This window comes from Herpailurus yagouaroundi, unplaced genomic scaffold (assembly GCF_014898765.1).
Source record: "Herpailurus yagouaroundi ecotype Mexico unplaced genomic scaffold, PumYag 77, whole genome shotgun sequence".
NCBI lineage: Eukaryota > Metazoa > Chordata > Mammalia > Carnivora > Felidae > Herpailurus > Herpailurus yagouaroundi.
In genome coordinates this window covers 23,474,255-23,488,387 of record NW_024412388.1, presented here as the reverse complement: position 1 = coordinate 23,488,387, position 14,133 = coordinate 23,474,255, and the positions used below count along the sequence as shown (strand labels likewise).

The window sequence follows — 14,133 nt, the reverse complement described above, 5'->3', positions numbered from 1 at the left end:
TTGGGGGCGGCGTCCTGTACCTTACCACCTGTTTAAAACATCAGGTATTTGACTCCTGCACTGGTTACATTCCAGTGATGAAACTCAGCTTGTGTTGGAAGTTTGCATTGCCAGATAACATGATCAAACCTGAGCATGCCTGTAGGGCTGTAGCGTGCGCCCTGTGAATGCTCCTCCTTAAGAAGCCTAATTTCTGCTCTGAGAGGCAGACAGTGTTGAGTCCTGTAAGCAGTTACCTGATATTTTATTCCTTTTGAGAACAGAGTGCCTGTCGGAGTGTGCATTGAGTATTGAGACCATCAGAAAACCTCACTGATACTTCCCTGTGCAAATGTTCGTGGTGGTGTGGTCAGACATACCCAGTCCTTAACAATGATCATGCCTCTTAGTTTCTGCAGAGATGTAATGATGGCTCTTCTTGTGGTGGTTTGTTAGGGCTCTTAATTTTATGGAATTTACACACACACGGGCTGGGTGATGCTGGGCTCACACCTGCTAGTTGAGTACCCCAGGAGCATTTCATTTGGCTAGCCATTCATAGTGTGAGGTCTGTTGGTTACCACTTTGTTCTTCAGTCACAGTGGCAGCCGATTTTTTGAGTGCTTGCTCAGAGTTCAGCATTGTACTACTTTTTTGCACAGATCTCATTTAATGTTCGCGATAGTTCATTTTATAGGTGAGAAACCTGAGGCCGAGAGGGGTTAAATTCACAGAGTTGGGATTCAGAAGCAGGTCGGTTTTTAAAAGTGACTTCAGAGCACCCATGCAGGCTTTACTATTGTATTATTGCTTAAAATAAGAAGGCTGGAGGTGCTTGATATTATCAGCACTTTATTGTCTCCACCTCTGTTTACAGGGCTCTTAGTGGGGGCTAATGTTGTGATTGATTGTGCAAGTGGGGCTTTGTGTATTGTCTCTTTTGCTAGATGGTAAAAGAAAAAAGGTGTTTCCAAACAAAATTCAGAGATTTTCCGAATGGCTAACATTGCTTGTAAACCAGTGCTTGGTTTCTCTTTTGTTCTCCAGAAGCCTCATGAGTATGCTTACTGATTTCTTTACTTTCTGTGTCTTTTCTTTTATAAACCTGTGGTTCAAACTGGGATAAACAGTGTTTTGTTTTGTTTTTTTTTTCCCTCAAAGATTTGAGAACTCACATATTGGGGGGTTTGGGGCAACTAGGAATCCCATTTAATGGGACGATACAGGGAAGAGTACAAAGTCTGTTGTTGGCTGGGGAGGATGCTGGGACCTCCCAAGTCCTGGTTCTCAGTTAGTAGATCTTGAAAGGGGTTTTGGTCACCAATTCAGAGGTGATTGGATTATGGGATTGACATATACTAACCAGAACCACAAGAGACTTCTATATGAAAACCAAAATACAGTTTACTGATTTATAAGGAGAAATAATAACTCTCAAGTGGGCAGGATAATTGTGTTCAGTGATCGGCATGCCTGGCTACAGGAGGGAGCCAAGTTCTCATATGAAGTTTGCTTGCTCAGCAAGAGTCTGAGCCAGGGAAGTTACTTAGATGTTTTTAGTGGCTACTGTAATCAGGCTGCTATCTAGCTTGATGCACTCATTGCTTTTATGAGGATAGACTGTGCATCATATGCCCTCTCCCTAAATTTGCCACCTGGGTAATACTGCCTACATCTGACTCCCTGGGTCTCTTTTGCTTTTGTTGGACCAATTCCTAATTCCAGTTATCTTCCTTTAGAATTGTCAAATCTTTTAATCCTCTTATTGCCTAATCTTTCTTTAAAGTAAATTTTGTAAACCTCTGCTGTGATCTGTTCCTTTTTTTTTTTTTCCTGTCAAAGAACAATTTTATTTCCAAGTTTTTTATGGGGTAAGCAGTAATTCACTTTTCATACAATGGTTGGTTTTAAGTTTTTGGTGTTGGATTTAGGTGTGGCTTAAATGAAGGTTTGGCAACTCCTGGTGTTTATGCCAGTGGGTTGGTGAGCCAGTCAGTCTGTTTTAGCCAATACTGTAGATGATACCTCCAGAGGGGTTGCTGTTGCATTTGAAATAACAGATACTCATCGTCACTTTGTTTTATTTTATAATTCAATAGATTATAGCTTCTTTAACTCTGATCAGATTTGAATGGTGAATGTCGTTATTTTAGTTGACTCGAATATCTGACTGCTACTAGTTTTCGGTAAGCTTTATATATCTAAGCCCATCTAATTTTGCAGAAGTTAGTACTTTTTTTTTTTTTTAATGCAGAAGGGCTATGAGACAAAGTAGGGGAAAATGGGAAATGAAAAGCATGTTATTTTTTCCAAAGTCAAAAGTCCTTGGACTGTAGATACTAGAAAAGGAATGAGAAGGGCTTCTTGAAAACAAACTTTTATTTATTTTTAAGCAGATTTTGAATTATTTATTTATTTTTAAAATTTATTTATTTTTGAGAGAGAGAGAGAGAGAGGGAGAGAGAGAATCCCAAGTAGGCTCCGCACTGTCAGTACAGAGCCTGATGCAGCGTGGGCTCTAACCCATGAACCGTGAGATCATGAACGGAGCCAAAATTAAGAGTCGGACACTTAGCTGACCAAGCCACCCAGGCGCCTTACTTACTTACTTACTTTATTTAGAAAGCGTGATTGGGGGAGGGCAGGGAGAGAGAGAGCAAGCCAGCAAGAGAGAAGAGAGTATGTTAAGCAGGCTCCCCACTCAGCTCGGAGCCCCGTCTGGGGCTCCATCCCACGACCCTGGGATCGTGACCTGAGCCCAGATCAAGAGTCGGCTCAACCGACTGAGCCACGCAGGCGGGCGCCCCTATTGAAATCAGACTTAAGAAAGGTTTTGAATCTCAGAACAGCTGTATTCAAATACATTCACAACTGTACGAGTTCCTCTCGCCACCTGACACGTTACCTCAAAATCTCAAGGCCTAAAACAACAGAGTTGTTTACACCTCACAGTTTCTGTGAGCGGGAACCCACTCATGGCTTTGAAAGCCCTCTCTTTCGGAGCCCCTCCCAAGCTGCACTCAGGATTGCAGTGGGGGCTGCGGCCATCTCAGAGTTCAGCGGGGGACGGGTCTGCTTTTAAGCTCACTCGGGAGATTGATGTCGGGATTAAGTTCCTAACAGGTTGTCGTTCGGAGGGCCTGAGTTCCTAATGAATTGATGGCCCCTGGCCTCTCTTGGGTTTTGCCACGTGGGGCCTCTCTGCAGGGCAGGTCACGGCGTAGCAGCTAGCTTCCTCAAAGTGAGCAAGCGGGAGGGGAGGGGTCGTCCGTGTTTGTAAGGTAATTTTGAAGCTGACACGCCGTTCCTCTTACCATGTGTTGTTCCTCAGGAGCAAGTCACTAGGTCCGGCCCACAGTCAAGGGGAGGGGATCACACAGGGCCATGAGTACCGGGGGGCAGAGGTCCCAGTCTGATGCTGATGAGCACACAAGTGAGGGGTGGGGATGGGTATGTTGCGGAGGAAAGTGAGAAAGGCTAGGTTCCGTGTCAGACCCGAGACTCTGAGAGCTTTGCTGAGTTTGCTTCTGTCTTTGCCCACGTTGTGCTTGGTGTGGTATTTTAACTTTCCTCCCATTTGGAGAGCACTCTGGCAACTTGGCTCCATCTCTCTCCCTCCCAGAATCGGTGTGCTAGCACCTTCTTCTCCCACCCCTTTTTTCATGATCTCTTACACACTTGCCCTTTCAGTTCAAGCTGTTTGCACTGATAATGGTTCCTTGACCTCCTGGCTACTACTTTGCCAGAGCATGTGGAGTTCTAGTACTTCTTGCGCTGTTCCTAGTCTCTGTGTAGGATTTACATTTACACCGATTGCTAATGGAGAAATGGTTGCCTCTTAGTACCTGACAAGGGTCTTGGGGGTTTTGGTGTGTATTCGTTCCTTTGAGACTTGTTGCATCTGTTACTACTTTGAAGTAAAATCTCCACTTTTTAGCACCTTTCTCCATGTCTGTTGTGTTGTTTCCTTTTGAGAGAACTTGGCCTGGAACCAGCCTTGCTTACATGTTCACCTGCTTTTGCTGGCTTTGCATGTTATGTTATGACAGCCTGGCAAGCTACAGTGAAAGATGACAGGATTCCAGAAGTCATTTTTGAAGCCTTGAGTTCAAGGGCTGCTGCTTTGTCAGCAGTTTGACAAATTACCGACGGACTGTATTTGCATACGGAGGCTGATATTCAAAGAAGCTTTTCCTTGAGTTCTCAGTAAAGATTTCCATATTTGTGTGGAGAGTGATGAGCGCCATTTTGACTCTTTAAAAAACAAATTATGTTTATTTTTGAGAGAGGGGGAGAGAGAGCGAGAGAGAGCGCGTGCGCGTGCGCACGAGGGGGGAGGGGCAGAGAGCGAGGGAGACACAGAATCCAAAACAGGCTCCAGGCTCTGAGCTGTCAGCCCAGAGCCAGATGTGGGGCTTGAACTCATGAACCACAAGATCGTGACATGAGCAGAAGTCAGACGCTTAACCAACTGAGCCACTCAGGTGCCCCTTGGCCATTTTTTTTTTTTTTTTTTGATGACCTTTGCTCTCTTTCCATCATTATGTGGAAAACATCCACTATTATATGGAAATTAACCAGTAAGTGAGGTGTCCCTTCTGCTTTCATTCTTTCTTGTAAGCGAGAGAGAAGTTGACGTAGACTCCTGTTTGTTCACACCACCTACAAAATGCAGGAGAAAAATCACAATTTTAGTTGGAAAAGATACAACCAATAGGGAAATATTTGTAATCTTGTGAGAGGCCATTTTTGAGACTAAAAGAAGAAAAATAAGTTTAAAAACAAGAATTCTTGAATTGTGCTTGAGTAGTTCACGTTAATTTTCAGTGTCCTTTCTGTGATTTACAGCTATTTTGCCCTGGCATGCTAACACTGAATACATTTATTGAAAACCTGCTGTGTGGTGGGCACTGTGCTAGGCACTCCTCAACAACGTCTCTAATCATCACAACCTGAAAATTATTTCCATCATCAGTACAGAAAGAAGAGGCCTAGGGCAGTTCAGTTTGTCCCAGGACACATCAAAGTTGTCTAGTCCGTGACTTCCTGACGCCACTGCTTCTGACCCCACTGCTTAGCTCTCCCTTCTGCCCACCCGCCGTTCCCCCCACCCCTGCCCCATCTCAGATTAACAGACGAGCTCTGTCTGTCCTTGTTTCCCTCAGAGAATGAAGCCACGAGGCATTCTAGGCACCGACTGCTTATAACTGTTCATCTTCAGGTAAACGTAAGCTTACTGAATGCCAGACCAAAATGTGTCTTTTGACGCCATCTTGCTAGATTAGAAAATAACAGATTAGGGCCTGAAGAGAAAAGCGTGTGGGAAACTGCTTTGACCAGGTTGTAACCCAGGTCTGCCAGGCAGATGTATAGAGACAGAACTGAAATTACGCTGAGAAACCCAGAATCCAGATTTGGAAAGCCGAGATTGATTTCAGTGACGGCAAAGTTGAGTTATTCTCCCCATTATCGCTGCCGTATGGGTTATAAATTGGAAAGGCAAACCTTTATTATCAAGGAGGAGAGCAAATATTTTGCTTTCTGATTTTTGATTCTGTTCCTCTGAGAACTTCAACTCTCCAGGTGCTTCTTTTATGCTCAAAAGCAGCGATTACTGTCTCAACCTTCTGTCTTTCTTGTCTGACTAGTAGTAGCTGAAATGAAAACATACTTAGAGGAAATAAGGGGGACGTTTTAGTGAGTAAAGCTGATGACCAAAATGAAGAATGATGGAATTCCAGTGGAATTTCACTTTGTAACTGACCCTGGTCGCTAATGCTTTGATCTTGGGCAAAACTGTACTGGTTTTGCTTAAATGGTACTTTGCATTTCTTTGGTCACAGCCAGTTTAAAGTTCTCATATTGGTTTAGGGCCAGTGATGTATACATTTCTGTGAAGCATGGAGTGTTTTGTGAAGTCACTTTAATGGTATTATTAAGTTTTGTTAAAATCAACTGAGGATAGGAGGTTTTATTTCCCTTCTGGTAATGGGGAAATTGGCTGTTCTGTCTTCCCAAGATCTTGGAATAGGTTAATGTTGTGGTTGGGAAGATTTTGCTTGTTTTTTCTTTCTGGTGATGAAAATGTTTTGGTTAACACAGTCTTCTGTGCGAAGGAGCTGAGTTTTGCCTCTGGCATTCCATGGCTGGGGTCTGAGTTCATGCGCCAGCTTGAGTAACTTTGTACGGCCAGTTAGTACACATGTAGGCAGAAGTAGTGTGTTAGTAGTTGTAGGTACATTCTTTTTAAAAGGGAGTCTTCTCAGCAAGTATTTAACTAATAGGTCTAATATTACTCCCCTTTCCCCCGCCCCCCCCCCCCCCCGTAAAATCTTGGCATAGGTTAAATGGATAATTCTAGATATTTAAGCTGAGCCTCTATTGTGGTGGGTTGATCTGTGGCCCCTCCTTGCCTTAGGCCTCTCTGTGACTTGTACCGAATATGCAGTAGTGCTCTGACCACAGTCTGTGTAGTCAGAACACTGCGATTAAAGCCCTCCAGAGCACATGAGCATCTGCAGTACCTTGTCTGAAAGAAAGTGTTGACTGCTGTACTTTCATCCTTTATGAATTCTTTAAAAGCATCTATTATTTTTAATTTGCAGCAGCTCTTGCCAGGTAAAAAGTTTTGGGAAACAGATGAATCCAGCAAAGATGGACCAAAAGGAATATTCCTGGGTGATCAATGGCGAGACAGTGCCTGGGGAACATCAGGTAATCTAGATCTAGCATCTGTACTGTGATTTATGCCTGTCTTAGAGCTCCTTTCCTCAGCAATTGGCAAGTCATGAATTTCACATCAGTGACATAAGCATGTCAAGCAATGTGCTGTCCTTTAGTATAATTGCCATGAAGGAGCTTATATGATGTAATTTATTAAAACATAATTAACGCAAAATCAAATCTTCAATATTTTATTGAAGTGCTAGCCACAGGGGAGTGGTCTGTTTGAAATGACCGTAATTTCAGCTATAACTTCTTGTTCTGTACTGCTGTCAACATACTCGGAATTAGAAAATCCATGCCTGCCATTTGAAGTTCATGTTTCTTTTTCCTCCCCTTGCCCCCCTGTGTACTGTGTATGGGATGATCTATTTGTAAATGTGGTTGGGGCCAAATCAAGTTACTGGGCACGGATGCTCTTCTGACAGACTACCCCTGAAGAGGGATGGGGAGGACCTGTAGAGGCACACACTGACAGCAGAAAGAAATAACAGAGGATAGGGAGGAAGGAGACGGAAACCCCAAAAAGCCAACGTGCTGTGTTACAGCGCAATGTAAAAATGGAACTTCGGATGACAGTGAGTCATCAGAAAATATCAAATTATGTTGTTGGTTTTAAAAAGGGCAGTAAAATCACATTTTGTTTCAGTAATATTACTAATAAAATATATTAAAAAGAAATTCTGCTACTTGAAAGGGGTAAACAATTTATCCACTATACCTAGGTAAACCAGTTATGTGAACTGCTGTATTGTTCTGCTGTCCTGGATATATGAGGAGTGTGTTCCGTTTTCCTTAGTTTATGTAGAATTTATACTTAGGGAAAAACACAATAGGAGGTTTTGGCTCACCTGACCATGGCAGGCTTCCTGATTCCCAGTCATTGGTTTATCCATGAGACATCACTCATAATTTGTTTGAGCCTCTGGCTGCACTGTATCATGCTTGTGTATCTTTTTTGTAGATCATTCAGTTTCCCAGCCAATCATGGTGCAGAGAAGACCTGGTCAGAGTTTCCATGTGAACAGTGAGGTCAATTCTGTACTGTCCCCACGGTCGGAGAGTGGGGGACTAGGCGTTAGCATGGTGGAGTATGTGTTGAGCTCATCCCCGGGCGATTCCTGTCTAAGAAAAGGAGGATTTGTAAGTTGGCTTGAGGAACTTGTTCCTATATCTCTCTTTCCCCCCCACCCCCCTAAAGCAAAACATGCCTGTTTAGTTTCCTTAGATATTCACAGCACTAATTACAGTGTATTTTAAAACACTTTTATTGCAATTCGATGTCTGCAAACACAGTAGGAGATGTATACTGAACTTTTTAAAAACAGAGACATGATGTTTTTTTGGGGGATACGTTGATGATAATGTGAGGTAGAACCGAAATCTAGTTCTCAGTTCCTTGGTCTATCAGAAGACATTTTTGGTTTAAAACAAACAGACAGACAGACAAACAGACAAACAAACAAACAAACAAAGTAAAAACAGAAGGAATTAAAATAAGAAAGCTGAAGCTGGGAATAGATCCGAGAGCAGCGATTTGCCAAAACCCAGAAATCTTTAAAGTGGACCAGATATGTAGGACCATTCTTATTTTGCTAGTTAGGCTTTCATTATGGTATGGTCTTTGGCCCTCTTTGAACAGCTTTGCCTCTTGTACCTTGCCTGTCAGGAAATTAGAATGTCTGTTAGTTCCAGATCTGCACACTTTTGTGGGGGCAGGGGTGGGGGGAGGGGATTGATCATCGTTTGACCTCTGTGATGCTCAGCTGTTGCCAAAGCAGTTCCTCTGTCTATAGCCTCTTCCCCTTTACGTCTTAGGCAGTCTCTCTCAAGCATCTTTGGTAGCCTTTCTTTCTCAAAACTGGTTCTTTCTTGTCATCAACTTTCTAGATCTAAGAAGTCTTACCTTGAATTTCCATTTGAGTCGTCCTCAAATGTGTTCTGTGACTGGTTTTATATTCCGTGTCACAGCCAGGAAGGTCATGAAAGGCAGCCTGAATCTGTCTTCCCTCCTTTCCTTCTGACTCGACTTGCTTTGTATGTTTTCAGAATCCTTTCTCTGTGAAGTCTTTTTTGGCTAATATTGTTTTTGGCAGTCTTATAAAAGACCTTCTTTTCCCCAAATCCTGTTAATAATTTTGCCTCCATAATGATCTCACTTTACCTTACAGCATTTATGATCAGTATTTTTCTTGCCATATATCTGTTGCTGGGTATCAGAGGCTTGGTCCTCTTTTCCTCATTCCACTTGAAACTTCTTTAGAGTAGTAGGGTATCATTTTTGGTGAAGCTTCCTTATGTGTCAAGTGCAATTCTTCAGTATGTTAGTGGACATGAAATGAATGATTGTTGACGTGGTTGGCGTGAAGAGAGCAGGTGACATTTAAAGTACCCAGAATTCACGTGGAGTTAGCTTTATTCTAGGCATGTCAAAGATGATGCTTCAGCTAACATTGACACTTGCCATGTGGCTGGAGCTCTTAATTCTACAGAAAACCCAGAAAAAATGAACTCCTGTAAGAGGATGTTCTGGATTTCTCCCAGCTTCACACCTAGAAATTTGATGTGAGGAATTTAGCCAGAAGAGGATCTTTTATTTTTATAAAAACCCTTAGGATGATGACGGGACTAAACTGCGGCTTTTGTCTTGAGTCTTGACTCCTGGTCATTCCAAAGCTGACCTGATCGCTTTTGGGTCTTTTGACCTTGCAAAGACATAGGTCAGGTTTAGTGGCTTGTGGATCAGGTAGGAAAAGCCTTCTTTATTTGAACCTTCCCAAGAGACTACTTGGGAAAAATAAGATTTACCCTTGGATGTGAGGAATGGGTTTGGGCAAAATGATTGTTTCCTTCTTGTCCCGTGGGAAGGATGGTGTTACTTCTTCTCTTCTTTCACCTATCCCCGGTTCACCTCTTCTTCTGCCCTCACGCTTTCCCTGTCTCACGAGCACAGATTTCCTAGGAAGCGTTGCCTGCTAATTTCTGTGTATAACTTTTATTTAGTTATTTATCGTAGGAGAAAGGTTGGTATTGTGCATAGATAAATTGTTAGTGTGGTGAACTGGATCCTGTATGCCTCCTGCCATAAATTCTCTATCATGTGTGTGCCCAGTTTCTAATTCTTGGGTATTAGCCAGGAGGCACATGCCTGGGTTACTGTAAAGTTTGGAAGCAGGTAGAAAAATAATTGGAATCAGGAGACAGATAAAACACTGGGACTGAATTACTGCGATTTTTGCCTGCTTCTCTCTTTTAAGCATTTATTCCCTCCACTAATCTTATGACAAAGCAGTATCTTCTGCATCATTGTCTTGTGTTGGATTTTGTGAAGGTGGCTTCCGTCTGAGTTGTCTTGAGAGATTGGTAATTTTCAGCCATTGTACAGTATTGTCACCAGAGGAGTTTAAGACCTCAGGATATAGAGGTCAGAAAATTGAACTCTCAGATAATTTACTGAGCCTCTGAGATTTGCATAAAGATAAATAAAACTTCTCCAGATGTGTTTCAACTTCTTCTCAGAAAAAACTTACTGTGGGTAATGAAATACTATCCCATATTTGACTTGAGTCAAGGGTGATACAGAGGACTGATCAGTGACATCAGGCTACCACATTGTATATCCAATCTCTTGGTGAATGGAGGCCTGAGAAGCAGTGAACTACTTTTATCAACTTCATGACCTGGCTTTGCTCTGCCTGTTTGTTAGATGACATTTAACCCAAAGCTCTTGGTAATGGAAACCTGAGTCACTTTTTGGTTGTCATAGAATGCATGCAAAAAGGTGAACCTTTTTTCTTTTTTCTTTTCTTCTTCTTCTTCTTCTTCCTTTTTTTTTTTTTTTTAATTTAGTCTGTCATTGAAAGTGTTGAGTTCAGAGAAGAGCTGCTTTGTAGACAATTATTCTGAGTGGTAGTTGGTGGCTTATGGGTCAGAGCGCTCAGATATTTTTACTTTTTGGGTGACCGGACCTCCAGTAGGCCGTGGGGAGACTCCATTTTAATTCTAAGAGCTGAAAACCTCATCTTCGATGGCATAATAAATGTAGACCTCAAAGCAGGTACCAAGGGGCTATTTCTGGATACTGACAACAGATAACCCAGACTCTGACTAACTTTTTGCTAAGGGTAGTTTAGAACTAAAGTAATCTACTCATTCTACAGTGGTTTTCCACTTTCAGTAAGTTTGTTTCTTGGTTACAGCTTGAATGAAGGTATTTAACTCTTTGTCTAACTTGCCTGAGCTTTCTGAAGTTCATCTTGATTGTACAGATGGACTCAGTTGAGTAGTTTTGGCTTCTGTACTTTCAGGCTGACGGTAAGAATCCCACAGCAGTATTTTATTCTTAGCACCCACTGTAAAATTTTGGTAGTATTCCACATATGAATCAAAAACCAGGGTAGCAGGTTTCAGGATAATAGGGAAACTCAGAATACCAGTTAAGTCAGAGATGAGTCTTTTCGTATCCTTTATTTTATTTACCCCTGGAATGAGACGGCCTTCCTCCCCTGCGTCCCCCCAAAAGCATGGTTCAGAGTGGTTACAAAATCATACGTGACTAACCGTATTGTGAGGCTACTGTGTGAAATATCCCATCAAAGGACCTCGCTGTTGGCCTTTGAAATACCAGCTGATCTTCAAATAGATTGAAGCCTAGCTAGTCAGCAGAGTGGGTTATAATTTCTACATTTCTGGTTTATGGTGCCTAGGGAAATGAGAAGACTACTTAAACTTCAGTTGAGGTGAAGACCACCTCAACCTTGCAGAAGAAAGATCTTTAGGAAAAAAATACCTTGGGCCGGCCTTTCTACTTGTGTGTAGAGACTGGCGGCTTTCTGACCAGGAGGACGTGTGCACGCTCATGGCAGTTCCTTTGGGTCACAAAACTTATAACTGGCTTTTCTAGTCTTCGCTGCATTTGTTTTAGGTAACCAGTGCTATTTAATTGATTTTGTTTAAAAATTGTGTGTAGTGTAAATGCAGTTAGAAGTCAGGGATTTGAATTTTAGCTGAACCTTAATTTTCTCATCTGCAAAATGGAGTAATTAAAAACCCACAAAGTCTCATTTGTATGGATGTGTAATGTATATGAAGATGCTTTGTAAACCTTACAGAATCTTGCTCCACCAAGTCCACGGGCCAGTAGCATTCTCACGACCTGGGAACTTACCCCAGACCTACCCCAGACCTATTGAATCAAAACCTGCTTATTAATTGACAGGATCCTCAGGTGGTTTGCATGCACACTAAAGTTTGACAAATGCGTAATTTTCTTGGAGGATTAAATTACCAGGAGGCCATGGATCAAATCCAGAAAGGCAGACACAGAATCTGAAGCAGGCTCTGGGCTCTAAGCTGTCAGCACAGAGCCCGACGCGGGGCTCAAACCCATGAACAGCGAGATCATGACCTGAGCCGAAGTCGGATGCTTAACCGACTGAGCCACCCAGGCGCCCCTGGTGGAGCCCCTTTAGATTTGAACTTCTCTTGAACAGGAAATCTGCATGCTCTACTATCAATGTCAAGCTTTTAAATACGGACTAGATAAAAAGTTAAAAAACCAACAACCACCTTTTAGAAAATGGTTTTGTTGTGTTTTCATCTCTGTAATAACAACAAATACCATTCTGCATGGTCAAGATATATGTTTTTTCCCCCCTCCTGGATCTGGTGGCTACTACGCAGAGAACACTCTTCTTACCTTTTGGCACACCAGGAATTAGGTGATCACATGCGCAGTGTATATTCTGTGTTCCACTGTTTCTAAAGTGTACACCTCCCCACGTTATTCATTTTGAAATTGGAATGCAACCTGAAAATGATAGTATATCACAGTTTAATTGCCCGTATTTCCTTGTTAGCACATAAAATGATGGTATGTTTTATAAATTGATTTGATGAAACGTAGTAGTTGGTGGTGGCTCGATTCTGCATACATATCTCAAGAAAATCCGTGGTACAAAGGGTCTAATGATTAGAGCCATAAGTTTTTTCCCAGGGGATGGGGAGACATAAGATATCTAGGACTTTTGAAGCTTTGGGAGGTGGGGGTGGATGTGTCTGAAAAAGGCATTGGGAAAAAGATGTGAAAATGGAATAAAGTACTTTGAAGAATTTTTTTTTGAAAGAGTTGCACTTTTATGTATTGCCTTTTTTAATCATTGAAACAACCATTTGAGGTAGATACTGTTGTCCCTGTGAGTTTATAGATGCAAAAAATGAGGCTTAGAAGGAAAGTGGTAGGGCCTGGATTCAAACTTTGTTCTAATTTCGGATATGCAGAATGCTCTTTTTTGGAAAGAAGGGCGGAACATTACTAATCTCATTGAATGTGACTTGCCCCATGGAGCATTGTGGTACGATCACTGCAGTAAGAGAAGAAATTAAATTCTCATTTCTCTGACTCATTCAGAATTAATAGGTATTCTCCTGAAATATTCCTCCTGTTATGTGAGGCTTTTGACAAAGCTGAGCCATAAATGGATGGATTCTGATCTGCACGATATAAAGTTCTTCTTTTTGCCTGCTCTTCTGTCAATTCTTTATCTACGAGTGGAACACAGTCTTCGCCTCTGTGTGGGCGGGGGATCTCTCAGAACCCTTCTTGGCCGCACTCTTGAGATTTTGATTGGGCTTGGCTACGTGCATTTTGAGCACTCATTGAATCCTATATTTGAATACTACAGGTTTAAGTTAACATTCATTTAAAGGAAGCCCACAATAAAAGGATGCTATTAATCCTTCTTTGTTTTTTCGTTTATTTAGATAATAGACTTTTTCGGTACTATTATGTGACCAAAAAAGCCAAACAAAAACCCTGCCTTTATGATGCTTATGTTGGACTTAATTACAGTGGTTCTCATTTGTGAGTGCTTATTAGAGTTGCTGGAGGAGAAGCTTTTTATAATACTTGTGGGAGCTTCTGCAGACCAATTAAATCAGAATCTCTGGGTGAGAGCCCAGACACTTGTAAATTTTAAAAAGATTGTGATGTTCAACACTAAGCATACAGCCACTGCACTGTGAAAATGAGTGTCCCTGAGAGGGCTAGATTGGCTATATACTTATATTAGAGTTAAACCGCTTAATTGGGGCATTTAAGAGTTTTAATCTTGATATCATGAATAATGTTACTTAAGAAATACCATCCCAGTGAATAGCTTTTACTAATTATCATAGTACTGTAGTGTAAAATGATTTATACTTCACAGACCTTTTGCATATGCATCATTTTATAACTGCTCTGTTATAATAAAATTATCCCTGTTCTGTAGATGAGAAAATGAAGACTCGGTTTTCATGACCTGTCCAAAGTCCTGTGACCAGTTAAGTGTTAGCAGTCGAGATAGAATGTAGGTTTTGTGCAATCTGGATTAGTCCTTCCTTGCTTCCTTCCTTCCTTCCTTCCTTCCTTCCTTCCTTCCTTCCTTCCTT

The 14,133-nt window shown here is 41.8% G+C and overlaps 1 protein-coding gene across 20 annotated transcripts in view; it reads left to right on the top strand.

Annotated features, from left to right (window-relative positions):
- Positions 1–14,133, top strand: part of PUM1 (pumilio RNA binding family member 1) — a 135,375-nt gene that overhangs the window by 53,123 nt on the left and 68,119 nt on the right. For 8 of the 20 annotated variants that reach the window (XM_040467295.1, XM_040467287.1, XM_040467276.1 and 5 more), the window contains exons 4-5: positions 6,585–6,693; positions 7,667–7,845. The exons of 7 other annotated variants lie outside the window; for them this stretch is intronic. In XM_040467295.1, coding sequence (XP_040323229.1) covers positions 6,585–6,693; positions 7,667–7,845 — 288 coding nt within the window. The remainder of the gene's footprint in view (positions 1–6,584; positions 6,694–7,666; positions 7,846–14,133) is intronic. 5 more of the 20 variants (XM_040467332.1, XM_040467317.1, XM_040467326.1 and 2 more) reach the window with 2 other exon arrangements.